This window comes from Heptranchias perlo, chromosome 7, assembly GCF_035084215.1.
Source record: "Heptranchias perlo isolate sHepPer1 chromosome 7, sHepPer1.hap1, whole genome shotgun sequence".
Classification (NCBI taxonomy): domain Eukaryota; kingdom Metazoa; phylum Chordata; class Chondrichthyes; order Hexanchiformes; family Hexanchidae; genus Heptranchias; species Heptranchias perlo.
In genome coordinates, this window is record NC_090331.1 from 73,524,760 (window position 1) to 73,538,822 (window position 14,063).

Genomic DNA, 14,063 nt, shown 5'->3' on the forward strand with positions numbered 1-14,063 from the left:
ATGCTTTTGTTACCTCCGGACTTGACTGTTCTAATGTGCTCCTGGCCAGCATCCCATCTTCCACCCTCCATAAACTTGAGGTCATCCAAAACTCTGTTGCCCGTATCCTAAACCGCACCAAACCCTGCTCACCCATCACCCTTGTGCTCGCTGACCTAAATTGGCTCCCAGTCCACCAACGCCTTGATTTTAAAATTCTCATCCCTGTGTTCAAATCCCTCCATGGCCTCACCCCTCCCTATCTCTGTAACCTCCTTCAGCCCTTCACCCCTCCGAGAACTCTGGGTTCCTCCAACTCTGGCCTCTTGTGCATCCCCCACTCTCTTCATCCCACCATTGGTGGTCATCCCTCCAGCAATCTGGGCTCTGAGCTCTGAAATTCCATTCCTAACCTCTCCGCCTCCCCACCTCTCTTTCCCCCTTTAAGACTCTCCTTAAAAACTACCTCTTTAACCAAGCTTTTAGTTACGCATCCTAATTTCTTTGGCTCAGCATGAATTTTTGTCTGACTACGCTCCTGTGATGCGCGTCGAGATGTATTCCTGTATTAAAAATGTTATATAAATGCAAGTTTATATAACACTTATGCACAGTTTAAACTTATATTAATGGTAGTGTGTTCAGTTGGCGTACCAATGAGGGAGATATGATAGTGTTTATGAAAGTTTGATATTTTTTTCCATCCTGATTTGGTTACACTGCTGTGGGAAAGGCCAAGCGGAGGTCAACTGCCTCCCTGCACTTAGGGAAAATCAAAGGGAGGATTATCCCTAAGGTGCTCTTGCGTACTATTTTATAACTGGTCCAGAGCATCATCAGTGGTGTTGGTACTGGTTGCTCCCTCCCCTTGCAGTCACAGATTGGTAGAAACTTGGACCAAATTGCAGGTAGTATCTGAGCTAGGAGACCAGAAGAATTGGACGTGAAATAAAAGAATTTCACATTCTCACAACAACTAAAAAAAAAAGTTTTATTAGTGATCTTTCACCATTGCACTGTGAAATAAATACTGTATAATTTAATGAAGGCACTTTAAGATGCAAACTCCCTCCAAGGAGGGTGCTTCCAGTCAAGCTCTAGAATTGTGAGATGTTAGCACATAGAAGGAATTCAAGCAAGAGCATCCTCAACATAAGGGTAAGTACTTCCCAAGTGCTCTACTATAAGTTCCATAAATCTGCCTAGAAAATGTCATACAGAGGTTTCAGACTAAACACAATCTTTTAAATCTTGTTGGATGAACTGTGTACTCTTGAAGGTGAGGGATGTTAGCTTTGGGAAACTTTTTTCAGTCTTCAGCATCAGCATCAAACACTTCCAGGTCAACTATTGTAAAGTTCAGTGGCACAGTGATGGGTTCTCTACTCCTCCAAAAATATACTTTTGTCCCAGCCTCTGAGCAATGCCCACTTCTGCACCAGTTTGGCAATTTTCTTCCTCACAACAGGTTTCTTTGAGACTAATTTAGTGCTAAATTAAAGGCTGTCTTCTACTTCCGAACAACATGACAATTAAATTGTGACTGCCCATACTTATTTAGCATCAGACCCTTTTACAACCAGCAGAGAGAAGACATTTTTATCCCATCAGTCTGGGTTGGGTTAGAAAGGTCTGTGTGCTAAGTTTCTGTGCCATCCAGCTCCATCATCAAATTGGTTGAAAGTACAATCCAAGTACCTTCACATTCCCTCACTACAACGTAGAGCACCCCAGCGATTTAATGGTGAATAATATGGTTTTTTACTGTCAGATGCTTCAGTTAATGCTAGGGCATGTTTAGATGAAATATTAAGAGGTGCGTGTTTGAATTTTTTTATCATTCATTTGTGCTTTTCCACAACTCCGTCGGCTCCCATAGTTATGGCAATTTTGTGACTAAAGTAGTGGACAGGGAAATGTCAATGGATGTTATTTATATGGATTTCCAGAAGGCATTTGATAAAGTCCCACATAAGAGACTGTTAGCTAAGACAGAAGCCCATGGAATCGAGGGAAAAGCAAGGACCTGGTTAGGAAGTTGGCTGAGCGAAAGGCGACAGAGAGTGGGGATAATGGGTAGGTACTCACATTGGCAAGATGCGATTAGTGGAGTCCCGCAGGGATCTGTCTTGGGCTTCAATTCATAGAATCATAGAATCATAGAAGTTACAACATGGAAACAGGCCCTTCGGCCCAACATGTCCATGTCGCCCAGTTTATACCACTAAGCTAGTCCCAATTGCCTGCACTTGGCCCATATCCCTCTATACCCATCTTACCCATGTAACTTACCCATGACAGTATATGAATCACAATATTTATTAATGACTTAGATGAAGGCATAGAAAGTCTCATATCTAAGTTTGCTGATGACACAAAGATTGGTGGCATTGTAAGCAGTGTAGATGAAAACATAAAATTACGAAGGGATATTGATAGATTAGGTGAATGAGCAAAACTGTGGCAAATGGAATTCAATGTAGGCAAATGTGAGGCAATCCACTTTGGACCAAAAAAGGATAGAACAGGGTACTTTCTAAATGGTAAAACGTTTAAAAACAGTGGATGTCCAAAGGAACTTAGGGGTTCAGGTACATAGATCATTGAAGTGTCATGAACAGGTGCAGAAAATAATCAATAAGGCTAATGGAATGCTGACCTTTATATCTAGAGGACTAGAGTACAAGGGGGTAGAAGTTATGCTGCAGCTATACAAAACCCTGGTTAGACCGCACCTGGAGTACTGTGAGCAGTTCTGGGCACCGCATCTTCCGAAGGGCATATTGGCCTTGGAGGGAGTGCAGTGTAGGTTTACTTGAATGACATCCGGACTTCAAGGGTTAAGTTACGAGGAGAGATTACACAAATTGGGGTTGTATTCTCTAGAGTTTAGAAGGTTAAGGGGTGATCTGATCAAAGTTTATAAAATATTAAGGAGAACAGATAGGGTGGATAGAGAGAAACTATTTCCGCTGGTTGGGGATTCTAGGAGTAGGGGGCACAGTCTAAAAATTAGAGCCAGACCTTTCAGGAGTGAGATTAGAAAACACTTCTACACACAAAGGGTGGTAGAAGTTTGGAACTATCTTCTGCAAACGGCAATTGATACTAGCTCAATCACCAATTTTAAATGTGAGATAGATAGCTTTTTGGCAACCAAAGGTATTAAGGGATATGGGCCAAAGGCAGGTATATGGAGTTAGATCACAGATCAACCATGATCTAATCAAATGGCGGAGCGGGCTCGAGGGGCTGAATGGCCTACTCCTGTTCCTATGTTCACTAGCATCCCTCTCCCAAGTGTGCTGACTATGTAGTAATTGACTATGATTAATTTGTTCACAGACATCAACTGATTTGTTCTGTGGCATAGCCTCTGGAATAAACAAAAACAGAAAATGCTGGAAAATAACAACAGGTCAGTCAGAGAAATGAGATAAAATATGAGTGGAATGATCTAGAATGATTGTTGGATGGCTGACAGAGGTGAGCATACTTAATTTTGTTGAAGCAAAATCCTGAAGCTTTGGATTAGTTATATATTTTTGGGCCCACATTTGCTTGCAGCTCATTCATATACTGTCATTTTTGGCAACAAGCAGAATGAAAAACAATTCATTCAGTAGTTCTCAAAACTTTTTACAATTGGTCAAGTCTACTAAAAAAAACACTCATCCTCTCACACCCATTTAATTAAAGATACAAATACTAGGAAGTCTAAAAAAATGTTTTTTGCTCTCTCTTTCCCGCCTTCAAAAATTTCTCTCTCTCTTCTGATAATATCATTACAAATGAGGAAGGCCATTTGGTCCTTAGTTCATTCATCCAGAAAGACCCTAAAGCTCTCCCTTTGCAGCATCCAAATGTTTCACCCAAGATTTTTGTCTCCATTACTTTATATGGAGCCCATTCCATATATTGATCACTCTGAGTGATGAACTTCCTGATATCAGTTCTGAATTTGTCTCCTTCTCTTCTGTTTCTCTCATTCACTCTCCTCCTTTCCTTTTCTCTCCTCCTTCCCTCCACTGACTTTCTCTATTTCACTCATTATTTCTCTCCTCCTTCCCTTCGTCCACTTTCTTTTCTCTTCTTTCCTTTCTCACTCTCTCCTACTTGTGTTCTTATTTCCTTCTCTTTCTGACTTTCCTCCTTTTACTCACTTTCCTTTATCTCCCTTCTTTCTCACCCTCTCCCTCCCTCTCCTTCGCTTCTACTTTAAGTCTTCCATTCTTTTCCCTTGTCTTTCTCTCTCCTTTCCTTCTCTTCCTCTCCTTCCCTTGTTTCTTTTCCCTTCTGTTTCTCTTTTCCTGTTTATCTTTCTGTCTTCCCCTCTTCTGGTTGTCTGTATTTCATTCATCTTCTGGTTCATTCTCTCTCCTTTTTCAGGACAATTTTCTCCTTTTCCAGTTTACAAACTCTTTCCTTTCGTGGTTCACATACGCTCTCTTCCCTTTTCTACTTCACACAGTTTCTCTTCCCTTTTCTCATTCACATTCTTTCTCTAATTCTCCCCTCCCTTTTTGGTTTACACACAGACACTCAGACACACACACACAAGGCCCTCTTTAGTTTACATTGTCTCTTTCCCTTCTTTTCCTGATTTACATTCTTTCTCCTCTTTTCTGGTTCATAGGAGGTACTTTTAACCCCAAATGGTGGGTGCGTTAGGGGCGGATAGGAGGTAAAAATAACAGATTTTTGAAATGGGACCGCAATACGGATCCGACGTGCCCACTTCTGGGTTTAACACAGATGTGTTTGGACGTGCGTGCATCTGAAACCCGGATGTCCTGCCCCTACTTAATGCCGGCGGGCAGATTGTTAAAGAGGCAATGTACCACACTGCGATAGTTGAGGCACTTAATTTTTTGTGGATTATAAAGGTAAAACGTATTTAACCTTGCCTGCACAGATTTCCCATCACTTCTGATTCTCGTCGGGTGAGAGGAGACGAGAAGGGCCGGTTCTATGAGATGCATTCCTTTATTGCACTGCTTGTGGGCCAGGAGGAGCAGGAGTGCTTCATCCAGGCCCAACAAGCACCTCCCCGCGATGGTATACCCTCCCCGATGGCCGAGTCCCCCCCTCCATGGTATATCCCTCCCCCCCAATAGTTGAAACCCCCTCTCCTTTCTGATGTCTCTGACCCCCCCTCCTGGATGTCACCAACCATCCCTCCTCTGACATCTCTGACCTCCGATGTCACCGACCAGCCACGCAATGTCTCCAGCCTTCCTCGATGTCTCCAGCCTTCTCCGACCTCTGACTGTTCTCCCGACCAGATCACATCCCTCTCTGTGATCTTCTCCACGCCCCCATCCCCCATGTTGTCCAAGGCCCACCATCTCTCCCTCCTCTCCGATTCACGGCTCCTTTCCCTCCCAACAGGCAGCCAGCCTGTCAATCTGGCTGGCTGGTGTGTGGGGAACCCTGAAGCATAAATAATTACCTCCAATTGAGTCGCAATCACAGATTGCGACACACTCACTTGACTTCTGGGTTCCCCACGTGAAAATCTACCCATCTGCTGGGTTCCCGGCTCCGAGTGAAAATCATGCTAAGTCTATTTCTCCCTTTTTGGTTTATATTCTCTCTCTCCCCTTCTAGTTCATATTCTCTCTTCCCACCCACCCATGCTATCTTATGTCCAAACAAGAATTGAAGGGGCACTTTTGTTCCCTTGATAAGTCAGGAAGTGCTCTGCAATATTCATTACCCATCACAGTTAAAATGACCACTGCCCTCAACTTCTTCGCCTCCAGATCATTCCAGGGTGCCACCAAGGACATCACCAGGGGTCTCTCAGTCATCTGCCCACAAGTGCATAAGACAGGTCACCGATGGATTGTTTCGCAGGGCGTTGCAATACGTCAACTTCCCCATGGACGACCTCTGCCAGATGGAGAGGGCAGTGGGTTTCCACTCTATGGCTGGCTTCCTGTGGGTGCAGGGTACAATCGATTGCACGAATATAGCAATCTGAGCACCTCCACACAAGCCAGGGCTGTTCATCAACAGAAAGGGGTATCACTCCATCAACGCTCAGCTCGTTTGTTATAGCCGCAAAAGATTTCTTCACGTGTGTGCGAGATTCCCTGGCAGCTGCCATGATTCATTCATTCGGAGGGAATCCAACATCCCGGCCCGCTTCCATGCACCAAACAGCCTTAAGGGCTGGCTCCTTGGGGACAAGGGATATCCCCTGCACACGTGGTTGATGACACCTCTGAGGAACCCCATCAATGAGCAACAGCATCGATACAACGACAGCCACATCGCCACCAGGTCTGTAATTGAACATGCGATAGGACTGCTGAAGATGCGATTTCGGTGCCTTGATCGTTCTGGGGGAGCACTTCAATATGCACCAGCGAGAGTGGGTCGAATTATAGTAGTGTGTTGTGTCCTGCACAACGTGGCGCAACAGAGAGGGGTACTGGTTGATGAGGCCCCATGCCCTCATTCAGCATCCATATCTGCCATTCACATTGAGGAGGAGCAGGAGGAGGAGGAGGAGGAGGAGCAGGAGGAGGGGGAGGAGGAACCCATCAGCCCAGCAGTGGCTCACCTGGCTGCTCGTGAAGCCAGGGAGTCATTCATATGTGAACTCTTCTCTTAAGGAGATCACAAAGTGAGAATAGTCCAGTCCTCACACCACCTGAAAACAGCACAGAACAGTCCTGCACTACACATACACCCACTGTAAAGTCACCCACTGAGTGGCATCAAGTGATGAAGCACATGAAAGGGCGCTATCACAAAAGGCAGTCAAGAATGGGCAAGACTTGGCAGTAGTGGTGAGAATGATAACATTTAATTTGACTTTATCAAAAAACAAATATAAATGAAAAACATGACACCCTTGTGCATACCCTTCATGATCATAAATCATTAGCCTTTCTCTTCCTACTACTTCCACGTGGTGCATCCCCTATGGCTGCAGCAGAGGTAGTGACAGGTTGCTAATGTTCATGCCTTGACTGTTTAAATGCTTTCAGCCTACGCCCTCTGGGTTTTGGAGCCCGTGAGGGCCCCGCCAAAGACTACTCCACCTGCATCTGTGCAGGGGCAGACTCAGCCACCTGGAGAGGAGGCAGCATTGTGGGTACTGTTTGAGAGGTGAGGCAACGGGTGAGACGTGGGAGCGCTTTGAGAGGCGTCCCCACTTCCGTGTCCCCTTTTGCCATCATCCCTCTCCTGGACCAGGCCCACATCACTCCTACCACCCTGCTGGAGAACAGTTTGGAGGACATGTATGATGCCTTGGAAGCCCAGTTGTAAAGTTTCTGTCTGCCTGTTTAAGGTGGCAGAATGTTGTTCACCCTGAGTCCAAATGGCTGTTGTCAGGGCCTGAGTGGATTCATTTGTGAGCCATGCTTGAAGCTCAATGGAAGCTAGCCTTCCCTCCATTGCAGACATTTCCGCACTTACCTGCGACACGTCCTCAGAGACTCCCTCACGTATCTGTGTCACCATTCCACTAATGCAGGAGTTGGACTCCTCCATCCTCTGCGCGATTATGGAGAGTGCGTGTGGCACCTGTTCCAGTACCTTGCATATGTGCTGCTGTTCCTCGATCATTCTCCTTTTAAAGGATGGCCCCCAGGGTTCAGCATCTGTGTCCAGCTGAGCAGAGCCTGGAGAGGAGTGCGACCACCGATGCGGACACTCCACAGCTGCCCCGCCACCAGTGCTCACTTGTGTGTGGTGATTCACCAGGTGCCTGGAGAGGCCTGGAGCCCCTCTGAGGAATCACCCTCTCCTGTCACTGCGGTCGTTGAAGGGCCTGTAAGAGAACAGAAGGCAATATTAAGCATCATCACAGATGTGTCATGTTGTGATGAGCATACTGAGGTGTTCAACATGCCAATCATTGTTAACATCAATTCATGTCGTGCGTGATGAATGTTAAAGTTGTTTCACCAGTCGTTTGCGGGGTGCCGTCTTGGCGTCCCTGATGTTCAGGCACTCGAGGGAGCGACTAATCTCCAGGGCCTCCTCCTCCGCTTCTGTGAGGACCCCTATTTGTTGTGGCCCTCCTCCAGTCCTCGCCCTCTCCCGTGCATTTTGCGCTCACTTCTCCTACAAGGGGAGAAAGTACAGACATGTGAGTGAGTGATGATGAAGTTGTCAGCCAATGAATGCATTGCTTTGGGTGAGGCTGACCATGAAAGAGGTGCATCAGAGGGGAGTATCAGACAGAGACATCACATGGATCAGGATTGGGGTGAGTGGTAGTGGTGGGGTCACAAATGGGGAGGTGAGGAAGTGCTCAGGAAGTGAAGGTAAGTTGAGGATGAGCCTTAAGTGGGTGGGAGGAGTGATGTGATGGAGTAGTCTTGGCAGTGCAGAATGGTGTGAGGTGTGGTGGGGGGAGTGATGTGTGACACGGAATGCAGGAGAATCAGTAAGTGTACTCACTTTTGCTGACCTAGTTAGGACATTGAAATGCTTCCTGCACTGGACCCATGTGCAGGATATGTTGCTCCTGCTGGTGACCTCCTCTGCCACCTCGTGTCAGGCTTTCTTGGTGGCAAGGGCAGGATACTTCCTCCAGTCAGCCGGGTAAAATAGTTCCCTCCTCTTCCTCACCCTGGCTAGCAGCACCTCAAGTGAGGCATCGCTGAATCTTGGAGCTCCCGTGCCCTTTTGCTGCTCTATTGTGCCCTCTTGCTCCTTGCTTCAGCAAAATCCATTGGAGCAATGACCCTTTAAATCTAGAAACTGCAGCTGACAGCAGGTCATGCAGGTACGCAGACCACCCACTGCACAGCTTTCAGACGCCAAACCCAGAAACAAGGTTAATGGCGACCAATTAAGTTGCGATCGCATGGGGAATGGTAAGCTTTTCTTAAGCTTTTCTTATTTTCTGCCATCCCACCGCCCTTTTAAAATCGTGCCCATACAGATTAAAATGAAACTGAAAAAGGAAGTTCCTGACAAATGTAAAGTTCAGAATACAGTAGAGAATCAAGCTAAATACAGAAAGTACAGAGGAGATCTAAAAAAGGGAATAAGAGGGGCAAAGAGAGAGTATGAGAATGGATTGGCAGCTAACATAAAAGGGAACCCAAAAGTCTTTTATAAACATGTAAATAGTAAAGGGGTAGTCAACGGAAGGGTGAGGCCAATTGGGGACAAAAAAGGAGATCTTCTTGTGGGGGCAGAGGAAATGGCTGAGGTACTAAATGAATACTTTGCATCAGTCTTCACTAAAGAAGGGGATGCAGTCTATATACGCATCACCAAAAGCAATACCTTCATCAACCCTCTCCATTACTTCATCAAAGTACTCAATCAAGTTAGTCAAACACAATTTTACTTCAACAAATCTGTGCTGACTTTCATTTATTAGCCCATACTTTTCCAAATGCCACTTAATCTTGTCCTGGATTATTGTCTCCAAAAGTTTCCCCACCACGGACGTTAGGCTGACTGGCCTGTAATTGCCTGTTTTATCCCTCTCCCCTTTTTTGAACGGGGTGTAACATTTGCAATCCTCTAGTCATCTGGTACCATCCCCATATCTAAGGAGGATTGGAAGATTGTGGCCAGAGCCTCTACAATTTCTACCCTTACTTCCCTCAGTAACCTTGGATGCATCCCATCTGGACCGGGTGACTTTTCTACTTTGATAATGTACCACATAATAGAATTGTAAGCAAAATTAAAGCCCATGGGATTAAAGGGACAGTCATAGCGTGGATACAAAATTGGCTAAGGGACAGAAAAAAAGGTTGTGTTTCAGACTGGAGGGAAGTATACAGTGGTGTTCTCCAGGGGCTGGTATTAGGACCACTGGTCTTTTTGATATATAAATAACCTCGTCTTGGGTATAGAGGATATAATTTCAAAGTTTGCAGATGACACAAAACTCGGAAATGTGGTAAACAACATAGAGGATAGTAACAGACTTCAGGAAGACATAGACAGACTGGTGAAATGGGCAGACACATGGCAGATGAAATTTAACACAGAGAAATGTGAAGTGATACATTTTGGTAGGAAGAATGAGGAGAGGCAATATAAGCTGAATGGTACAATTTTAAAGGGGGTGCAGGAACAGAGAGACCTGGGGGTGTTTGTATACAAATCTTTAAAGGTGGCAAGACAAGTTGAGAAGGTTGTTAAAAAAGCATATGGGATCCTGGGCTTTACTAATAGAGGCATAGGGGGTTAAATTGGTTAACCCCTGAAACCGGGCACGGGTATCGCGATCCGGTGCTTCCATCACAGGCAGGACAAGACATTCCTCCTGCCTTAGCACTTACCTCAGACAAGTATTAAAAACCAGCATTGCCACAAGGATTCAATGACGTTCAAATTTTCCACCAGCAGGTGAGCCCAAGTCTCTTAAAGGCAGGCTGTTTCTTTGACAGCCAGCCAAAATCTCTTAAAGGTAGCCAGTACCTGTAATTTGCTAAAAATAACAGTCTGGTGTCTGCACGGAGTCCGAACATCAGCACACACGTAAAACACAGATGCAGGTCCCGTCCCTATGTTTAAAAACTGTTGAGTTATTTTAAAACATTGAATAAAGGTTGCGCACCACTAAATCCCACATCCTCCAATCTGCATGCCACACCTCACCAATCTGCTGTCCGAGTTGATACCAGGCTTGCGAGAGTGCGTGCACCAAGGTTCTCTACTGATGCACTAGAGGCCTTGGTGCAAGAGGTGGTCAGAAGTAGGTCCATCCTATATCCACATGGCGGGGAGGGGGGTGGGGGAGGCAACAGGCCCTCCAGACATATGCTCAAAAGGCAGTGAGAGGCAGCAGGTGATGCAGTCAATGCCAGGCGCATAGCACCACGAACATGGATGCAGTGCAGGAAGAAGTTCAATGCTTTGACATGAGTGGTCAAGGTGAGTGAGGCCAACTGTCAAGTGGCGTCTCCTACCAACTGTACCACTAGCCGCATCCACTGCTGCATGCACTACACACCCCATCACCCTTCCAACAAACTCTTTCCATCAGTACTCAACTCTTCCAATCAGATGCTTCTTCTCACCCTTACACATTACCACTGTTGCAAGCCGCACACCCACAACCCACATGTCCAAAACACTGGCAGCTATTCAACCATGACAGGCACATCACCCAGACACATGTCTCGCTATCTTGCAGGAGAAGATGGCACATAACAGGAGGCAGCAAGTGACAGTGGCATTTAGCCCCTCGACCCTGTTCCGCCATTCAGTGAGATCATGGTTGGTCTGTGACCTAACTCCATATACCTGCCTTAGCCCCAAATCCCTTAATGCCCTTGGTTCACAATCTCAGATTTAAAATTCATAAGTGAGCAAGCATCAAGTTTGGAATGCTCTTCTGCTGTTTGCAGAAGAGCATTCCAAACTTCTCCCATCCTTTGCGTGTGGAAGTGTTTGCTAACTTCACTCCTGCACGTCCTGGCTCTAAATGTATGGCTATGATCCCTCGTCCTGGTATTCAAGTATAGGAGACATCCAAAAACAGTTATAAATGCATCAGCAGCCAGAAGCAATAATCCAGCAACTACCTGTAAATCCGGCATGGTCCTTTTAAATAGCGCTGGGTTGGTGGGGGGGGGCGGTGGGAGGGTCCTCCAGGCACTCTAAGACCCATGTTTAGATGGTCGCAGTTAAGACAGTGCACTGAGTGGAGCGTTTACTGCCAAAATAGTATGTTGTACACTGATCAAACGCATTTTCTCCCTTCTTTACACGATGCCGGTGTTTGTTATTTGCGCATGTACTAAACCCTTCACTAAGATGGCTTCCGGCGCACATCACGCTAGAAGTGAGCGTGCACATCCAAGATGCCATCTGGATCTCCGGGAGGCCGCATAACGCCAAAACAACAGGTGCTAGAGGGCCCAATTTAGTGCCCATTGAGTACCTTTACAAAACACTGGTTAGGCCTCAGCTCGAGTATTGTGTTCAATTCTGGGCATCACACCTTAAGAAGGAATACATGGCCTTAGAGAGGGTGCAGAAGAGATTTACTAGAATGGTACCAGGGATGAGGGACTTCAGTTATGTGGAGAAATTGGAGAAGCTGGGGTTGTTCTCCTTAGAGCAGAGAAGGTTAAGAGGATATTTGATAGAGGTGTTCAAAATCATGAACGGTTTTGATCGAGTAAATAAGCAGAAACCGTTTCCAGTGGCAGAAGGGTCGGTAACAAGACACAGATTTAAGGTGATTGGCAAAAGAACCAAAGGTGACATGAGGAAGTATTTTTTTACACAGCCAGTTGTTATGATCTGGAATGCACTGCCTGAAAAGATGGTGGAAGCAGATTCAATAATAACTTTCAAAAGGGAATTGGATAAATACTTGAACAGAAAAGATTTACAGATCTATGGGGAAAGAGCAGGGGAGTGGGATTAATTGGATAGCTCCATCAAAGAGCCGGCACAGGCACAATGGGCCGAATGGCCTCCTGCTGTGCTGTATCATACTATGCTGCTATGATACTATGGGCTCGATTTTAGCACCCGCTATGAAAATTGGTGATTCCCGGGGCGCTTCAGTGAGTGTGAGGGGTGATGTGACAGAGTTGTGTTGGCAGTGCAGAAGGAGATGTGGGGTGGGGGCGGTGATGTGGCAGACGGAGTGTAGGGGAATGAGTAAGTGTACTCACTTCGGCTGACCTACTTAGGTCATTGAAGCGCCTCCTGCACTGTATGCAGGTGCGCGATATGTTGGTGGTGCAGGTGACCTCCTCTGCCACCTCGAGCCAGGCCTTCTTGGTGGCAGAGGCCACTTCAGGGTTTCCCACTGACGCACTGACATGCACGCACAGCCCCCACATGTGGGACTCCCGCCGGCAATTAAAGCCGGCGGGGGTGCCACTTAAGGTATTTATTTAGGTATTTCAGATCGTTTAAACACCTGATTAACATGATATTTTAGGAAGGGTGGGATTTTGCAAACAACTGGAAATGTTTCCCGTACTGGGGGAAACACTCCCAGTTCAAATGGACGTGTTGCAGCCATCAGCCTGTGGCAGCTGCAAAGGTCCATTTGACAGGTGGGAGGGGGGAGACTCTCACTCATTGCAGGAGGCCACTCTGTCACTTTGGACAAAGTTTGGTCTCCACCACCCTCCTCCTAACAATCAAATTCACCAACTTGCACACTTACCCCGGTGTCCAGACACATGTACCTACCTTGCGGACCCCCTCAGATGTACATCTTCCGGATGGGGGCCGCTGTAGCTGCAGTCATGACCTCCTCGGAGGGCGAACAGCATCACCAGCCTCGCCGGCCACGCTGTCCACCTCTGACACGTGGAGCTCCACAACACAGTGCTGTGACACATCCACCGGCACAGCAGGAGGGAGGGCAACCGCAGAGAGAGATGCGTCGCAGAGGGCACTACCCTTGCCACAGGGTCCGCAGACCGAGGCTCGCTTCCTGGACCTCTCTGAGCAGCAGTGCACACGGAGGCTCAAAGTCACTCGAAATGTAGTCGTGGACGTCTGCAGCCTCCTTCATGCCCAGCTGCTCCCGGCTGGCCCGAGCACCATCTTCTTACCTGTCGCTGTCAAAGTCACCACTGCCCTCAACAACTTCTCCGCATCCTTCCAGGGTGCCACCGGGGACATCGCCGACGTCTCTCAGTCGTCTGCACAAAAGAGCCCTGCAAATACACCTACACCCACTCTGCAGTGACACAATGGGTCTTCATTGTGATCCTCAGGAAATGGCATTATTGCACAAACCAGACAAGATTCGCAAAGACGTGGCAGTAGTGGTGACAATATAATATGTTATGTGAGTTGGTCAGAAATTAAATATAAGTAAAAACCATGACAAACCCTCAAACACCCTTGTGCATCCCCTTCATGCTCACGACACGTTTGCCTTACGCTTCCTACTGCACATATGTGATGCATGCCCTGTGGCTGCAGCACAGGCAGTGGCAGGTTGAGTAAGGCTGACTGTGAAAGAGATGCATGAGAGGGTGAGTATGAGATAGAGCCATGAGATTGTATGAGGATTGGGTTGAGTGGTAGTGGCGGGATGAGTACTGGCGAGGTGAGTAAGTGCAGGTAAGATGAGGATGAGCTTTGAGTGGGTGTGAGGAGTGATGTGA

General features: G+C 46.8%; 1 protein-coding gene across 1 annotated transcript in view; it reads left to right on the forward strand.

Moving 5' to 3' along the window:
• Positions 1-14,063, forward strand: part of LOC137324043 (uncharacterized) — a gene marked incomplete at its 3' end in the record, with an annotated part of 38,340 nt that overhangs the window by 3,445 nt on the left and 20,832 nt on the right. The window contains 2 exon segments of the mRNA XM_067988214.1: positions 5,745-5,933; positions 7,577-7,770. Of these exon segments, the coding sequence (XP_067844315.1) occupies positions 5,745-5,933; positions 7,577-7,770 (383 nt within the window).